This window comes from Mytilus edulis, chromosome 10, assembly GCF_963676685.1.
Source record: "Mytilus edulis chromosome 10, xbMytEdul2.2, whole genome shotgun sequence".
Taxonomy (NCBI): Eukaryota; Metazoa; Mollusca; class Bivalvia; order Mytilida; family Mytilidae; genus Mytilus; species Mytilus edulis.
The window spans coordinates 38,377,122-38,396,762 of NC_092353.1; the positions used below are offsets into that span (position 1 = coordinate 38,377,122).

The 19,641-nt window shown below is 31.7% G+C and overlaps 1 protein-coding gene across 1 annotated transcript; it reads left to right on the forward strand.

Annotated features, from left to right (window-relative positions):
• Window positions 1-3,162: 3,162 nt before the first annotated feature.
• Window positions 3,163-13,763, forward strand: LOC139492419 (very low-density lipoprotein receptor-like). Its single transcript, XM_071280619.1, has 7 exons — window positions 3,163-3,264; window positions 5,050-5,127; window positions 7,409-7,528; window positions 8,458-8,583; window positions 9,697-9,822; window positions 11,927-12,055; window positions 13,557-13,763. Exons 2-7 carry the CDS (start codon window positions 5,055-5,057, stop codon window positions 13,568-13,570), a joined length of 588 nt encoding a protein of 195 aa, XP_071136720.1. The 5' UTR covers window positions 3,163-3,264; window positions 5,050-5,054; the 3' UTR covers window positions 13,571-13,763.
• The last annotated feature ends 5,878 nt before the right edge of the window (window positions 13,764-19,641 follow it).

Genomic DNA, 19,641 nt, shown 5'->3' on the forward strand with positions numbered 1-19,641 from the left:
TCACAAAGCCACACATTTGCAATTTCTTTAATGAAAAAATGTGCAAAAAAAAAAAAGAATACCCATAACACTTCGGTTTTGTATATTTCATGAGCAGTAGATGATATATTATAGTCAACTACAAAAAACCCGACCAAAGTATCATGCATTATATGAATTTTAAGAAAATCAATCAAAAACTGACAAAAAACCCCTCATTTTTGCGGAGTTATCTTCGCTTTCCAATGTTAATTTCCACATTAAAACTGCTGATTCTGAGTCTTCTTCGAGTTTGATTTTATGGGTCATTTTTCTGTGTATATTTGGGACTTAATGCTTTAAATTAGAAAAGCATTTTCTGCTGCAATTAATTTGAGGTTAAACCTTAGTTTGACTGGACTTAATTTGTTAATTACATTTTGGACATTTTTAAAATTTTAAATATGGTAAAGGAGTCAAATTTGTAATCTGAGTAACAGCTTTCGGATTCAATGTGCCACCAACTTCTATCGTTTATATTTTGAAGTCATCCTGCTTATAATTGGCACCGATATGTTTTGTGAAAAATGATGTTTTTTTCTTTTTTGATAGAATAACAACCCAGAAAATTTGCAAAGTTTATTACAGATTTTGAGAATAAATTTTACTTCCCATATCTTATAGTGCCAAATGTTTTGGCAATATCAAAATTATAATTTAACTGATGTATAAGTACAATATTTGATTTTATAAGGTAACAGCTTAAAGCTTGCATATGAATCTTTTTTAAATGAAAGAACAATTGTACGTCAAGGTAAAAAAAAACCAAGATTTTCCTCTTTTTTATTTGCTATAGACTAACAAAAATTACTACAACTGAAATAATGGGTAGGGGTAATAAAGCTTGTCAATGTTCTCTCGTTACTTTTGTTTTAAAGATTTGTGCTTGAGAATAAAGTACATTTATTAGGTATTTTGAAGCAATAGAATAAATCTGTTCAAACTCACTCCTAATTGAACAATTTTAATATTTTTCATCTAGGCACTTTAGTTTAAAAAAATATACCTCATATAGAACGTTAAAACACATAACCGTTATAAAGTATGAATGATAAAAATTAAATGAAACCCTCCAAAATGAACAAGAACATGCATTTTGTTAATTGTCAATAATAGTATTTTTGGTATTTGGTTATTATCTCATTGACCATGCCAAAAATAATCCTCCTGTGTGGATGGACATATTTTTGATATATCCATAAGTCAACAAAAATAAATGTATGGTATCAAACTTAAGATTCGTTAGTTATTACAGTAGACTAGTCCGGTAGTATCCAGAAGTCATCTCTGTTGGTATATAGTTTGCATTAAGTCTGAAATACGCACGAATTGCTGATACATTACAACGAGTCCATGCATTGGTTTGTATTTCTTTTTCTCTTTTTTGTTATTTGGACAAAAGTTTCAGTATGAATGAAATACAATTAAATCTGTGAACATGAATTTGACAGCTAATGCCAATTTAAAGGTTTGTGTCATCAGTAGCATATTTACATTTTCGTGAATAACGTTTAATTTTTGAATTAAATAACCGAATAAGAATGTAAATTACTGTAATAACAATCACAATTATGGGATATGAGGAATGTGGGTGTTGCCGATTGAACATTTCCATAATACGTATAATACTTGAATTGAAAGAAGTCACAGTGGATTCATTAATATTCGTTGGATACCAATTTTCGTGGATTTGTGGGAACAGGGGAACCACGAATTTAAATTTTCAACGAACTACAAATTTTCTAAAGTTGTATATGCAGACTTTCCAAAACCACGAAATTGAATATTCATGGAAGTGCATGTTTTCCTAAATCCACGAAAATTGGTAACCTTTACTGTCTTTTCAGTTGCGAATTATTTTATTTTCATACCCAGGAAAAAATGCACGTAAAATGAATATGAAATTCAAGTAAAGTGGAAAATAAAAAAATGAAATAAACAATAAAAATGGATAGTAGATGGAAATGCTGTAAAGTGTAGGATTCCTAAATCCCAAAGTTAATTCAGATGCATCTGTTTAATGATTAACTAACCACGTTAAACCAAGTTTTATTCTATCAACACAAACAAACGATTTGAAGCAATAATAACATCTGAAGGTGTGGTTATATTTTTTGTAAAAATAGAATCACTAGCCCATTAGTCTGCACTTCTGTGTTGACATGAATTATCAATGATATGGTCACTATTATAAATTAACTGTTTACAAAAATTTTAATCTTTAAAATACTAAGGCTTTTCTATCTCAGGAATAGATCACCCTTGCTGTATTTAACAAAACGTTTAGGATTTTTGGTCCTTAATGCTCTTCATCTTCGTACTTTATTTGGGCATTTTATCTTTTTGGGATTCGAGCGTCACAGATGACTCTTTTTTAGACGAAACGCTTTTCTGACGAAATACAAAAATTCGATCTGATATCTATGATGAGGTTATCTGATTATGCAGTGGTTGAAGGGGAGGCATTTATTTCTGTAGCTAATCTCTATAAAATACTGTAAATCCACAAATTAATGCGTGCATTTGTTTTAAAGGGTCCTTTGTTCTTTGGCAAAATTGAGAAATCCAACAATTATGCAGCCGTTTAAGTTCTCTAAGAGAGATTTCGAGTTGATTTTGTGTTCTACGGTATTGATGGTTTTGTCTCACAGTTTCTTTTTTGGTTAATGTTCTCTGTCTCCATCTTTTCCTTTATATTCATAATGCAAGAGTTAAAGAAGAACAATACAAGAAAGAATGACGCATTCGAAACCCTAGAAGTGTATCGTATGTCATTGCATGAAAGCTTTGCAAATATTTGCATATGACAGTTAAAGCGTTTTTGAAGATCATACCATTATATTCAAGGACTTTCAGTCTGAGAATGATTTACAAAATCACAGTAGTAATTCTGCTACGTTCAGAGACGTTACCCCTGTTGTCTATTGATTCAATGTGTTATTCAAGTCCTGCCTCTATACCAAACACATGGCCTTGACGCAAAGTCATCATTTATTTGCAAATGGGTTTTTCTTCGTTTTGACAACAACTTAACCCTAGTTACACATAGCCCATAGAAAATTTACTTTTAAAAAGTGTATACATACTAAACAGAATATGACCTCTTTATGGACCAGCATTAAATGTTAATACTTGCAATTATTGAAGTAAATTATCCTTATCCTAAAATTTCATCTATATTCGTTACACTGTTAGCAATTTTCAGAAATCACAAACTGACATACTGCACTAGATGTTACTTCGACTGTAAGTATTCTTTGAAATTTTAAACAGAGGATGTTTCGAGTGGACATTTTTTTCATTTGTACTTTTTCAAAATATGACCATCTGTTTGATACTTTTGCTGATTGAATGTTAGTCAATGAGGTTAGCTAGTTCATCGGGTTTTGTTTCATATAAATTTGCTTTATAAGAATTTAAAATAATTTTAATATGAGGTTGTATCTCCCTCATGCATAAGTTTAATGTCCGGGTTTGGTTTACCTTTTAGTTTTCTTTTTTTTTCTTCAGTTTTTCAGCATTTGTTGTTTTCTTTACTCTAAAATATTACGGCAACGAACATTAGTGAAGAGATATTAATTATAAAAATTAGCATCTTTTCAAACAAATGGTAGAGTTATTCTTATTTTAACTTAATTTAAATGATATTTAAAAATGCATAGTCTTCAAAATAGCTTTTTAATCAAAATACATTTGTCAATAGTATTCCAACAAGTGTAGAAAATTGAAAACATCATATATAATATGTATAAGACCACATTACACTCTCTAAAATGGGGAAAAAACAATATAATTTGCTCCATAGGTGATAATTTTACATGCTTTTTTAATAACAATTATCAATTTCATGACAAACCTTACTTGATATAACAAAACACATTTTATGGTTTCCAAACTTAATGACCCCGTAGCATTCCTTGTAATTTCAGGGATCGTATTTTTTGGGGTCAAAATTCCTTTAAAAGTAGCATGTGAACAAACTTATCATTTTCCTAAATGTGATAATCATTATAATATTTGAATGAAATAGTCCGATCTTTCGAAAGCTACATTTTATAAGGCCTAGAATTTAAAAATGTTGTCTTTCAAAACAGACCAAATTAACAATAATAAGGTGGAAAAAGCAAATAAAACGTATACATAAATCTCACATTTAGACAACAGATGATGGTTTCATTCTTATTATGAAACAAACAGTTTATTCTTGGAAATGAAAAACAAAAATCTTTGAAAAGTGCACAGTGATTTCAAAAAGATAGGTTACCTCGTTTAATTTTTTTCACGAGATGGTATATATATGATATGGATATCACTAGCTGCAGAGCATCGCTCTAAATAACTTCTTCATACAACAAATATAAACAAGAAATGATTTTCTTAAGGCCATTTCTACATATAGCGGCATAATTCTGATTTGCATCTTGCACGTTGCGGCACAGTTTTGTTGAATTGCTAAAGGTCAATTTGAATTAAACCATAATCATGTTATTTTCAAAAGGAAGACCTAGTGAAAGTTTCTGTTAGTATGGCAGTTTTTTTAGAAAAATTCTTGATTTAATCATGTGGGAATACAATTCGACACTTTTGATTTGATTTGGGGCAGTAAAACGGCTTTTCTGATTTACCTTCGTCAAACCAAAAATGTGATAATTTTTATAAATTTCCTGATACAAAACTTTGAATTTTTCGAAAAACTAAGGATTTTTTTGTCCCAGGAATAGATTACCTTAGTCGTATTTGGCACAACTTTTTGGAATTTTGGATCCTCTATGCTCTTTAACTTTTATATTGTTTGGCTTTATAACTATTTTGATAAGAGCGTCACTGATGAGTCTTATGTAGACGAAACGCGCGTCTGACGTACAAAATTATAATCCTGGTACTTTTGATACGGTAGTTGATTACTGGTAACTAATTAAAGCCAAGGATTCTTAAATGCACATATATTTGAATGTATCAAAATAATTTTAAAAAATCATTGTATTTAATTGGGTTTTATTATCTGTACCCACCAGTTGCATTTCATTCCAGAAAGGATGAAGATCATCATAGTATTTCTAGGAACTATAAGTTTGATATCAGCAGTTTCAATACTAGACAAGAGAGAAGGTATTGTAACATTTAAAAATAAATTAAAATGTTCATATTAGCAGCTGCTTTGTACAAATACAATAAATACATATTATAAAGTTGAAAATGATTATTGCACTTTGCGTACGTTGTGTGAAATTAAATGACATTATTTCACATATTACAGTAGCTTGTTTATTACACATAAAGCTATATATGGTTTCCATTATTCATTTGGTGTGAAATATGCAATATAAAAAAATAATACTTTTTTATTCATCAAAATCTTAGCAGTTTCAAAACAATCATTTAATCTGAGCATTTAATACTTTATTTTGACCTTAACAGCAGTCGTAGATAATGATAAAATAGTGTATTTAATCAAATGTAAAATTTGAAGGTGATTGTCAAGTGTTTAAAGTGGTGACTTTTAGCAATGTAGATGGTTTATTGACATTTGTTAAACAACAATCATGTTATAAAATTGGAAATTGGGAATATGACAAAGAGACAACAACCCGACTAAAGAGTAGACAACAGCCGCAGGCCACCAATGTGTCTTCAACGGAGCGGGAAAATCCTGCATCCGGAGGTGGTCCTTGGCTGGCCTTTAAAAAAAATGTGAACTTGTTCAGTAAAAACGGACGTCACACTAGACTCCAAAACATATAAATGAACTAGAATAAAAAAATGTACAATACAAACAAAGGCCAGAGGCTCCTGACAGGTGTAACAATGCGGCGGGTTTAGACATGTTCTGTGAGATTTCCCCCTATCCTATACCTCTGGCCGATGTAGAATAACGACATGATTGTATAGTTATAGAAACTATGAGCTTAAGTATGAAAATGATTAAAACGATATATTTTGATGAAAAAAATGTGTTCATAAAATGGTGTGATTTAAAAAATAAAAGTATTGATGGCTACTATTAAGACAAAGTTCACTTACACAATTTCGTTTATTTTGAAAAGGCGTCCGTTTATATTACCCTCAATCATGACTTTCAAAATATTTGTTTTCAAGAATAATATTTTTTGCTAATTTTCAATCCAGGTATCTATGACGAATTTATTTTTAGTTTTCGTTGATCTACCAAGGCTATGAACATGTACATTTTAGAATACAGAAAATTATAAAAGAAAACATCAAAGTATCATACGAAAATAAAAGTATCATAGCCATAACCACAGTTTGCCATTGATAAATTTTACAACTGTATTTGGTACTTTTTGGTTATTTAGCTCTTCAACTATTTCGGCTCTACATCATTGGTGTTCAAATATTCGGCTTTAAGAGTTCCTAATAAACAAAAATCAAGAAAAGCGCTTCGTACGCACGAAATTAATAACTAGATGTCATTATTTGTTTATATTAAATTAGGAATCTGGTGAATATGAATCACGAAATCATCTGTACGAAGCATAGGCTTGGGTGTAGGCTCATATAATTTTATAGTGTATAGCGAATATATAGTTCTTTGTGCAACGTTTCATTGCAGTGAGACCCTCTGTCAATTTATGACAGATTTTCTAGATTTCCATACTCAATTTCTCGAATGATATGTTAATATCGAAATATGTAAATGATGATCATTCAGAGCCAAAATTTTGTTGTCGATAAATGCGTTCCATAGTATACTGATTTGAGATTTCAAGATTACAAGTTGTTGAAAAAGTGTCATGTAGAAAAGTGATACATGTACAATTCAAGATGTATATGGTTTATATGAAATTAAGATTAAGGAAAAATATTTGGATAAAAAGATAGAGATTTTGAATAGGTGGTCTGACATCTGAAGAATGGCTTACAGGATTATGTTATCGTTTTAAATATGGACCGCCTTGATCTAGCAGATAATATTGGTGTTTGATATATTTTGAATGGCTAATTGTATATTTGGTAATGCAGAGCGGAATAAAAGTGGGTTTCCTTTAGGTTTTTGTTATGTCTTTTGCATGTAAAGATTTTGTTTCATGAATTAATGTACCATATACTTTCGTTCCAAGAACTACATTATTGTATCTGTGATTTTTGATTTCTACAAAAGTTCTGTTTTTTTGTCATTCATAAATTGTTATGTATCAGAAATTAATGAAAAGTAAAATCACAAAAATACTGACCTCCGAGGAAAACTCAAAACGGAAAGACCCTAATTAAATGGAAAAATCAAACGAATGAATAACAACTTTCATATTCCTGACTTGGTACAGATATTTTCTTTCTTGAAGAAAGATTATTTCCTTTAATATTGACATTTTGTGTTCAACAGCTTTATTATTGTTTCAACTTCTGATATCGTTTATGTGATATATTATAGATAGTAATGATGACTGTTTGATGTGTAGCGATGATTCTAACTGCATCTCTCCGTGGATGTTTTGTGATGGTTATGGTGATTGTAAAAATGAAGAAGACGAAATTGAAAGCATTTGTAAAGGTAAAAAAATCCTTAATTTTGCATTCATTGATATCGTGTCTCTTTATTAAACATAGCTCTTGGTGTTTTACTACCAAATCAGTGTACGTCACTATTAAATCCAGTTCCATAAAAAAAGGGTCGGAAAAATATGCCCTTTAATTTGACAGGAAATTTACCCTGCATTTCATCGTAGAAAAAAGGTCTGAGTCACAAACACACATGTTTATCTTGGTTATTTCAAAGCACCATTTTAATTTAATTTAAACAATCCATAAAATATTTTTTGAAATAAGATACGGTTACGGCTCGTAAATAGGAAAAAATGGGTAAAATGTTGATGTCTATACATAGTCAACTGTACGTTCATGGTTATTATTATTAGATGCAATGAATTATATGTGAAAATTTCACTGTAGTACTGGACAGAATAAAACATGCTTAGTATTTCTTGATATGAAACCAGGGGAAAACAACGGGAGTATTACTCCCAAAATGGATAAGCTAACTACAGTAGTGACTATTTGTCAGTTTATTCTACTTTCGTTTTTCATTTTTTACGTCTTCTAAACTTTATAAAACTGATTTCAATCATACTTTAGAAATATTCTAACTAAAAGAGAGGCGAAAGATACCAAAGGAACATTCAAGCCCATAATTCAAAAAGAAATTGACAACACCATGGCTAAAAAGAAAAAGACAAACATACAAATAAGTACACAAAACAAAAACATAAACATTAAAAAACTAAAGACAGAGCAACACGAATCGACAGCAAATAGTTCTCGGTCAAATGTTTTTTACATTGAGGACATTTTTAGTCGCGACGGCAATGAATGTCAAACTACTTAATGTGTCTTTTACAACTACTAAAAGGTTTTTTACGAAATTGACTACCCAGGTTTTGAGAAACAATGCAATAACATAATTGTATAGTGTTGACATTTCAGCTGTTCCATGTAAACAATCTGAAGTAAAATGCCGAAATGGTTTGCAGTGTATTGAAGAAAAAGCTCAATGTAACGGTTATGTAGACTGTGCTGATGGATCTGACGAAAGTCTTCAAACCTGTAAAGGTTTGAAAGTTATATGTACATATCCATAAAAACAAGAAAGAACAAAGAAAATAATTGATTAGAAATATATATGTATATACCTGAACTGAGTTCAAATTAATAACTGAAAAAAGTTACTCACAATGAGCGTCACTGATGAGTCTTTTGTAGACGAAACGCGCTTCTGGCGTATATACAAATTGTAGTCCTGGTATCTATGATGAGTTTATTTACAACCACTGGGTCGATGCTACTGCTGGTGGAGATTTATTTCCCCGAGGGAATCACAAGTCCAGTAGTCAGCACTTTTTGTGCTGAAATGAATTATCATTGATATGGTTATATTTATAAATTAACTGTTTACAAAATTTAGAATTTTTTGAAATACAAAGGCATTTTTTAACTCAGGAATATATTACCTTAGCTGTATTTGGCCAAACTTTTAGGAATTTTGGTCCTCAATGCTCTTCAACTTCGTACTTTATTTGGCCTTTCAAACTTTTTTGGATTCGAGCGTCACTGGTGAGTCTTTTGTAGACGAAACGCGCGTCTGGGGTATATACAAATTTTAGTCCTGGTATCTATGATGAGTTTATTTGTAAATACTGCAAAGCAATCTTATTGAAAACTGAATAAGCAAGATTCATCTCCATTGTCAGTAGTGCATTATCAGTGCTTTTTAATAATACATAACGAAGTAATTATGAAACAATGTAAATAACCAGTTTCCAGTAAGAGATGCATAATATTTTAAGAAAACATTTAAAGAAAAATGTTAGTATTGTACGAATAACCAATATGTGTATATGATGTGTATATGATATGTTTACCTGGCATCAAAACTGCAATGATAAAGATAATTCCTCGAAACACCACTTGCTTACATTATTTTTTCATATTATAAGAAAAATAGTGGTGATTTCAATCCAAAAAACTTTAACCGAGCGTGAAGAGATTTAAGAAGAAAAAGCAATTCCTAAAATTTGAATTATATACATGATATGTATGTGTGTGATACTGGTTAATATATTTATTATTATATGTCCTGTACAGTACATTCCCTTCCCTAATTTATATTCAAAATGGTTGTTGTTTTTTTCAATTTTTCGTGGATGTTTACCAAATTTTTTTCAGAGCGATCCTGTGGCGAAAACAAAGTGAAATGTCAGGATGGGATTCAATGTATACCAGAACAAAACATTTGCGATGGCTGGACACGATGTAATGATAAGTCAGATGAAGAACCTGCTTTCTGTAAAGGTATGTTGTCATACCAAAATACAGAATTTCTTACGATATGTAGTGTAACATATCTCTAAACGAGATTAAAAAGCTTTATTTTGCGGCAGTATCTAGTCAAGGAAATTCATCAATGATTAACTTAGTTTTTTCTTTCATATCGAAACATTGCTTATTCTTTTCTAAAGAACATTGGAAGCTAAATCATTTCAGCTTTAAGTCAAACATTGGGGTATCGGGGAAGAAAAACAAGAAGTCATACCAAAGCTTTAAACACATATGTCATAAAATAAAAGAAAAATAATATATCATATTTATTCGAATTTTATACGTAGTTCGAAACAAAATGCTTAATTTCGAATGAGCATGCAATGGTTGTATCATAGTAACCAAAGAACTTATGTTCATGTTATTAGGATATAATCTGATGAATAGTTAGATATTGAAAAGCTATACGCTATACGTCTGGATAAGCAAAACCCCTACGATTAATGCAAGGTATCTTAGAACTTTGCAACTCATGTGTAAACCTGCTGGTCCATACCACAATTGTCGTCCCTTGATTTTCGTTGTTCACAAATATAGCTATAGACCCTAGCGTTGACAGTGGGTTACTAGCCATAAAATGTTATACCACTTCCAAATTTATTTCTCCTTGTTTAATGCCTCAAATTGCAAGTAGGGGGTGAAATTACACTGTAGAAAAATTTGCGTCCAGAATTTACAAGGAAAGTAGTGATTTGGTCCAGCTAAAAAAGGTTTAAAATTAGCACTTATGAAGCTGTCAAAAGATTTCAAGACGCCCTAAACATAAAATTGTCCATATTTTGAGTTAGAGCCGATGAAGTTTTCTATAATTTTTATATAATTTGTCCCAAAAGTAGTTCAACACACTGTAAAAGATTCTTTGAGAAAGCGCAGGTGGGAGTTTTTTTTTATTTTCATTTATGTTCATAAGGAAATGCACTACGAAATAATTGTAGTCTCGGACCTGCTGTTGGAATGGATGTCCATATAAGATGCTTACAGTATAGCATATACTATAGTGGGGTAGGAACAGGATATATATTTTTTGCTTCATTTGTTGTATGCTTTTAAAAATAATTGGTATCTATTCAGTACGAAAAGAAATGACGTTCAGTCTGGTATATTTTTAGTTGATTTATTTAAGGATTCTGTGTTTATATATGTTCGTCCTTTGAATGCACTTTAGCTAATAATACAATTGTGCATATATATATGCACCGGTATCTTTCGCCCCTCTTAAAAAACAAATTACGTCTGGTCACAAAAATATTGGTAAAAATAATGTATGATTAATCTTTATGCAGACATGTCTTCGTTTGAAAAGTATTTGTGTGATGGTTTTGATATTCAGTCAATGAATGTCCAGAGTACGTAGTATTGTAGATCATCTCAGTTTTTATGCAGTTCTTGTTGCTTAGTCTTTCTTTATGTTGAAACTTATGGAGTGTCTGTAAAGTCTTTTCGTCTGGGTTTTGGGGGTTTTATCAACATGAATTTGTTGGTTTATCTTCGATTGACATGTTTTATTCTCCCTTTGTAATCTTTTGCCTCTTTTGTAGAAAGAGAATAATTTTTCCCACAAACATCTGATAATTAGAAATGCTTAATGAATTTTTAGTGCAACAGACAATCAAATTGCAAAGCACGTATTATCTTTCACCTGAATACATGGTAAATTACAATATCTTTGAAAAAAAAACATTCTATGGAAGTAAAAGAATCAATGCAATCCAGCATCTAACAGAATCACTCATTTGGGTATAATCCTCTTTATGGGTAATCTTGACTTGAACAGGAATCAAATCGTGAAAGCCATAGGATAACTTTAAACAAGCGCGAGCAGTTTAACTAGATTGTAAACCGGTTTTGTTTATATAATAGTTTCCATCAGAAATGATAAGGGTAGATAGACTTCGGGTTCCCTGAGTTGTATTAGGTCAGACATATGACATTTGTAATCCATCCATTCGTTTCATGTGTTTAAGCTTTTCATTTTGTCATTTGATTAGGAACTTTCCGATTTTTTTCTCGATTTTTAATTTTTTGTGATTTTACTTTTGCATCCTTGTGAAATACTTGATTTTATCTATTTTATCAGATTATGAATGTCCCAAGTTGAGAATAAAATGCAGGAACCAAATGCAGTGTGTCTCATGGTTTAGTCTTTGTGACGGTGTAGATACATGTAGTGATAAATCCGATGAAAATCTAGATTTCTGTAAAGAGGGTAAGTGCATTATATTATTTTAAGTATCTACATGCTGCATGCAAATAACACACAAATAACACACAAATAACACACAAATAACACACAAATAACACACAAATAACACACAAATAACACATGTTCTCTTCTATTTATCAATATTATCATTCAATTGATCCTTTAACTATCAATCAATGTTTTCATTAGAAGAAAGAAAATAAAAACATTGTCATAAACTTTTTTCTGTTTCATCGAAAAATAAGACAAAGATGCAATACACAAAACTTTGTTAGATATGCCATAAAGGTAGTGCCATGAACTTTCAATAAAACAATTTCCACTTGTGTTTTTTTTTTTTTTTACTTATACGAGCAAAATCAAAAAGTTACTTAAATCTACCAGAATAACAATGTTGATGAGTCAATATGATATACTTTAAATACGTCCATAAAGTCAAAATCTTATTTAGTGCTATTGAGGACAATATTGCAAGCATTACACGGGTTTGATGCCACTGCAGGTAGACGTTTCGTATATGAGTGTATAACAAGCCAAACAAATATACTGTATATTAAATGTTGAAATATTCAAAGGCTATTCCTTCTCTAGGTCTTGATTGATTTTGCACAAGATCTATCGCTTCGGAACTTTTAGTGATTTATACTCTCAGACTTAGAACTTGATTTGTCTTCTAGTGAAACAAACTGGAAATTGTTTTATTGAAAGTTCATGGCACTACTTTTATGGCATATTTAACAAAGTTTTGTGTATTGCATCTTTGTCTTATTTTTCGATGAAACAGAAAAAAAGTTTATGACGATTATATCTATATAAGTCTAGTTTCTTTAATGAGTTTTTACACTATTTAGTACAATATAACAGAATATCATAAGCCAAAATCTATCAATTTGACTTTAAAAGACAAATCAATTATAGTCGTTTCCAGTACAATCTTAGTTTCTTCTTATTTGTGTTTTGGATGATATAAAAATTGCAGGTTTTGTCAAAATCTCTCATAATTTTGTAATTTGGTCATATTTATTTACATTACATTTACATGGTTTGGTTGCCAATGAGGCATCTATTCACCAAAGGCTAAAAGATGACAATAAACACACTACAGAGATAAGTCAAACTAATCTTCAACCTATAAACACACAAATGAGAGTATGATAATTTTATGTACGTCAAATCACAAATACTGTCGACTTTGAATTGTTTCAGAGGATATGCGGCTGTTAAAATGAAATTGGTCTCTTCCTTTGGTAGTTTAAATATCAGCAATCACAAGGAATATATGAATGACATACATGTAACAGAAATTGAACGATTAGATTCATAGTTAGCCCATTAGACACATTGTTGGATATTTTTTTATTATTATCCTTGCTCTTTGTGATTCTAATTAGGCAATTATATCGTCAACTGTTGCCGAACCCTAGATATATTTTGCTTTATTGGCGTATAACCCATGTCTTTAATCAATTTGCACATTTCTAAAACTTTTCTGTTTTTATTTCAGCTTATCTTGGATAGAGGAGTCTCAACTGAAAATTGAAGTGATGCTAACTTACAACAGCAGATGTTATAGACTTAAACATTGTAACACTCATATGTCCACTTTCATCAAAATACAATTAAATTTCCAAAAATATAGTAAATTAACATTATTTGTTAGGCATTTCGCAATGATTGTATTAGATATGTAAAGAATAATGTCAGTTTTGCATTTGACACTTTTTTTTTTGTACATTTTGTCATTTTGACCTACTGCTAGTATTATATCTGTTTGTTTTGTTCACAGATCGTTGTCAATATAATGGAATTTGATGCGACTGTCATACAAGTGAGAAGTTTAACTAACTATATAACCATGTTTAATTCACAATTTTCTACATAAGAAAATGCCTGTACAGAGTCAGGGATATTTGATTAGGGACTTTCCTTCTTGAATTTTCCTCGGAGTTCAGTATTTTTGTGATTTTACTTTTTAATATTAAGCTGGCCTGAATTCTGATTAGTTGTGCAATGACTTGTTCAGGGTACGGTTTTCATTTTTAAAGTTATGACAGTTTCAAAACCCCTTGGTCCTGAGAATTACAAAATCTTATTTGTTACTAAAAAGTATAATCACAAAAATACTGAACTCTAAGGAAAATTCAAAACGTAAAGTCCCTTATCAAATAGCAAAATCGAAAGTTCAAACACATCAAACGAATGGACAACAATTGCCATATTCCTGACTTGGTTCATGCATTTTCTTATGTGGGAAATGGTGGATTAAAACTTATTTTATAGCTACCTGAACTTCTCACTTAAATGACAGTTTCAAATTAAGAATTCATAAGGAATGACAAAATATTGACATCACTCGTAGCTTTTGGCGTTAAAATTATGTATGAAGCTCTCAAATTTAGAATTTTTATTTGAATATTTTTTTCCTTTTATTACCTTCCAGTCATCAAACTAATTAATTGCTTCAAACCTGCATTCAACTTAATATTCAGAAGTCAACTATAATAACAGTTTCACGCGTTTTCAAAATTATTAATTCAAAGATACTTTTCAAAATCAAAAGCTCAAACACATCAAACGAATGGACAACAATTGCAATATTCCTGACTTGGTACGTGCATTTTCTTATGTGGGAAATGGTGGATTATTATATAGCTACATGAACTTCTCACTTGCATGACAGTTGCATAAAATTCCATTATAAAAACAGCGTTGATCGGGATGTCACAGTTCAATGTTCAATGTTCCTTTGATATTATAGCGTGTTAAGTGACTAGTTCTGATTTGTTTCAAATCAACAATTCATAAGGAATGACAAAATATTGAAATCACTCGTAGCTTTTGGCGTTAAAATTATCTATGTAGCTCTCAAATTTATAATTTTCTTTGAATATTTTTTTCCTTTTATTACCTTCCAGCCATCAAACTAATTAATTGCTTCAACCCTGCAATTCGACTCAATATTCAGAAGTCAACTATAATAACAGTTTCACGCGTTTTCAAAATTATTAATTCAAAGATACTTTTAAACCTGGTAAATTCGCTTGAATTTGTTTCAGACTTCCTTATTCTCAGTACTGAGTTAGAGTTTCTGTCGAATCCCCCAAGAATATAGGTTTATCTGCAATCCATGCTTGATGTACAGCCTTTCTTGGAAAACGGAGCGAAGAAGTTTTCTAAACTGTGGCGCCATAAATTTGAAGACGCAATAAAAGACCATAATGTTTTCTTTACCTCAACCTCTGTTTGAAAAAATACTAAAATAAAGGAAACGGTAGTATACCATTTTTCAAAGTCGTAAAACGATTAAAATGAACATGCATGGAACATCGATCTTAATGGTGCTCCATGTAGCTAAATTCATGATTTAACTCCATTACACATATGTTGTTATCCCGGCAGATAAACCCAAAACGAAATTGTTTTGTGTGTAAGTTAACTGCTTGATAAAGGTATTATGTATTGACAATTTACTTGGCAAATCAACATATACCCCATGGCACTTCCCAAGGAGGAAATCATAAATAATCATAGGTTTGTAATATACTCCGTTGGAACTTAAATAAAGGATGAACTTTGGATCTTCTTCAAGTGTATTGGATCAGAAACTGCATAAGTGTCCTTTTTCTGGGTTCTTCAAATTCGCGAAACATTTTACCAAATTATGAACATCAATTTTATCGTTTGTGGTTTAAATTCTGTATTTTCGATGCATTTCACATGTGTCTTAAATTGTCAGAATAGTCGAGTTAATTTGCATTTGCCATGGATAAAGTATTGTGTTAGTCCAAATAATAAGAACGCCGTCACATCATTAATTTGATATAGCCATTTAAGACCGTCATTATCATGATTATTTTGACTAGTATTGTGAAAATAGTTGTGGTTTTTTTTTTCATCCCGCTCCATGTAATTGTATGAATTTCAAGATTATATATACGTCATTAAAAACTTCACTGTTTGTGGTGTCCAGTGATGTAGGTATTGGGAGATATCCGTTGTTATTCTATGGGTTACATGCTGTAATTGACTATTATACTATTTAGTTATGCATTTCTATTTCTCTGTGATAAGTGTTCTTGTGTTTGTTTGTATTGTATTACTGTGACGTAGTGTTATGTTTTAAACGATTTTTTTTAGTTATGGCCATATAAGCGGTAAGTTTGGCTAACCATAAAAATCAAGTTCAACTCACTTTTTTTTCTGAAAATGACCTGTACCAAGTCAGTTATATGACAGTTGTTATCAAATAGTGTGTTTCTATGTACCGTATGTTGACGTTTGTTTTTGTTGCAGTTCAGTGTTTCTATAAATTGTTCCGTTCCTCTAATAGCGGATGTGTTTCCGTCGCTTTTAGTTTATAATCCAGATTTCTATTCCAGTTAATCGACTTTTGAACAGCGGTATTCTACTGTTGTCTTTATTTTTCACAAAGCCTGTCTTCTAAGTTATTGTGAAACTAATGTTTCAGTTCTAGGCGTGAACCAGATGTGGATACTAAAAGTTTCAAAGATATGTTAGAATACCATAAACTTTTCTACTCTTCAAACAAACATTAACCGTTCCAAACTAAAAGATAAATTGAAAGAGTTGGTCTTATCACAACAGGAATAAAATAGGATCCAAGTTACAGGTTACAAGTTCAGTATAGCCACGACTTAAATCTCTATATAAATCTACCGTCTTTAAAATAGAACAGTGTACCGAGATGAAATTATGTGAAGATGCTTTAATTTGTAGTATATCCAAAGGGCATCCATTAAACTTTTACCTTCTGATTTCAATTGTTTAGTGATTCTGAAATGTATAATAGTGCTAATGATTGTATACGTATTTTATTTTCTATTTTAATGAGGAAGTTATTAATATTACCCTATTTACACCCAGAATAGTACTTAGTATAGATATTGCTCTTTTAAATGCCAGTCATATGACCCTTCTAAAAATTCTACAAGAAAACATGGAGAAGGCTACTGGTATTTGAAAATTTGCAGTCTAATAAAGGGAATAAAATATCTGCCTCTCAATTATGACAAAATTGCATTAAAGGTAATGGGGGAAATGCTTTGGTCAACGTTCCATCTTGTCTTTATAGGGAGGGGGAAAACATCCCTCTGACTCAAACAAAAGTTTTCTAGAGCTGCATGACATTATCGCGATGCTTTATTTCTTGATTAACAACATATTCGTTACGTGTGTTTTCAACAAACAATCGGCATTCCCATGCACACTAACAGTGCTCCTCTTCTTGCCAACGAGTTTCTTTGTTACACGAGGCCGACTTCATACTAAAGTTTCTCCAAAAAAGAAATAAACGAAGCTTCAGTATTATGTTTTTAACTTCATATATCGCTTTATATAGATGATGTTTCTCACTAAATAATTCAACATTTGGTGATTATGTTGAACGCATCTATTGTTATGTATTAGGGTTGAATTCTGTTCGAGGTCGGGGCTATTCCAGGTTAGGGTGTAAGGTCAGACCCGTAATGCTGTTTTTGATGTTTTTAGTATGAACGTGCTTATGGAGAATAAAGACGTGTTTGTATTAATGATGTCTTGTCCATTTATTTAGTCCCCGTAAAAGGCAAGAACATCTCATGGTGGAGGACTTCAAATGGATTAATTTGTTCTGTAAACCGCTTTTGACAATTTGTTTCAATTTTATACTGTGTAACTGAAATATTTTTGTGAATTACCACGAGGATCGATTTGCGTGCACTGAAGCGTGACATTACATGTAGGCGGCAAGCACATGGTTTTTACACAGAGACAATTTTATTTCCGTTGGTTGTTGAAATTTTTGTACCCGAATAAGTCTTATTTCTAAAGCCGAGAAAAATCTCACCAACTTCAGTCCGAGGTTAGAAAATGTGGGAACATTGAAAAATATACCTGTCGTTTTATCTGACAGATTTGTATGTGAGAATTTATCTCGCTGCTGTTTGTATTGATACATAAACATGGTTGTATGTATAGTGGTTCAATGTATGTGAGAATTAACTCGCTACACAAGGCATTAAACAAAGCGTAATACATTTAGACTGATTGTATAAATATAAAAGCGTAATATAATTCTAGCTCGCTAGAGCCACAACTGTTGATTTTTGCTCTTTATATTAAAATGGCATCTTATGAATGTGTATGTGAGAATTTACTCGCTACATGTATAGGGTAATCCTGATAGTTGGTAACATAATTTTGTAAATGACTTCAAATCAACTCTCGGCAAATTTTTCTGATGACGAGTACGACAGTGAGGTCGAATTTGGATTGATATCAATTAAGTCGCCTGAAACCCCACTACTGCCTTTACCCGTTTCTATATCACCATTGTCCCAGTACTCTGACGATTCCCTAGAATTTGAACTTGAACAACCAAACTCTGTTCTATCAAACGAATTTTTGTCGCTAAATCAGCTTCGGGAGCCAGATATTAATTATTTACTTACTCCGTTCCCAAAACTACCTTTGAACTTTTCAATATGTAATTCAAATCTTGCCATTTCAGACACGATGGAAAAACTAGCAAACTGTCGGAAATTTGGCGGCTATCCCCATGAAAATGCTGCATTATTTATTGCTGAGTTTGAATCATATGCAACCCTACATAACATTTCACCACTGGACGACAACCGCATAATAGCGGCGCTTCATTTACATTTGACTGGTCCAGCATTAACCTGGTTTAATTCACTATCGTCTGAAAATAAGGCATCATGGGAAGCTATAGTACATTTGTTCAAAGATAAATATGTTGATTTAGACTGGCAAAATCCTACAGTTATGCTTGATAGTGAAATCTTTGAAAACATGTCTTTATCGTCAGGCCAGTCAATTGATGATTTTTATTGCCAACTTGTGGAAAAAGCAAATACATTGAAAAAACCTGATCACGAAATTTTAGTTAAATTCATTAAAGGGTTACCCGAACAACTAGCATTTTTTGTAAGAGCCGGTCACCATAGAGACAGTCCATCGGCATTAGCAGCCGCTAAAATGGGCGAAGCTTATGGGTATAGGAAGGCTGAGCTACAAGTAGCTGCGGCAAGTAAACAGGCAAAACCTAGTGATAAACGTGACTCCGAGTTCGCCTCCTTACAGTCACAAATAGACACTCTCACTAAGGCAGTCCAAAATTTAACTGCATCTAAAACTGATGAAAGTACAAAACAAAACAGACGTACCGATCGATTTGCTTATAGTCGTCAGCAGGAAACCAACCCCCCTCAGGCAACCAACAGTCGTCAGCAGGCAACCTACCTCCCTCAGGCAACAAACAATCTTTGTTTCAATTGTAATTCGCCAAATCATATTAAACGTTATTGCAACTGGAACGGACAAGGAGTTAGCAGTTCCGATATCACATGTCAGTTGTGTGACCAAATTGGTCATTCAGCGGTTAATTGTAATAGACTTTCGGGAAACTGAACAGTCCCGGGGGACACCAGGCACGGTCTTCCGGGAGGACTGATATAGGTGCCAGATGTCGTAGTCGTTCGCCTTCTAGGTCATTTATTAACACTGTTCAATCTGAACATTTTCAAACTTCCGATGATGAAATGCAGTGTTCTACATCAAATATGGAAAGC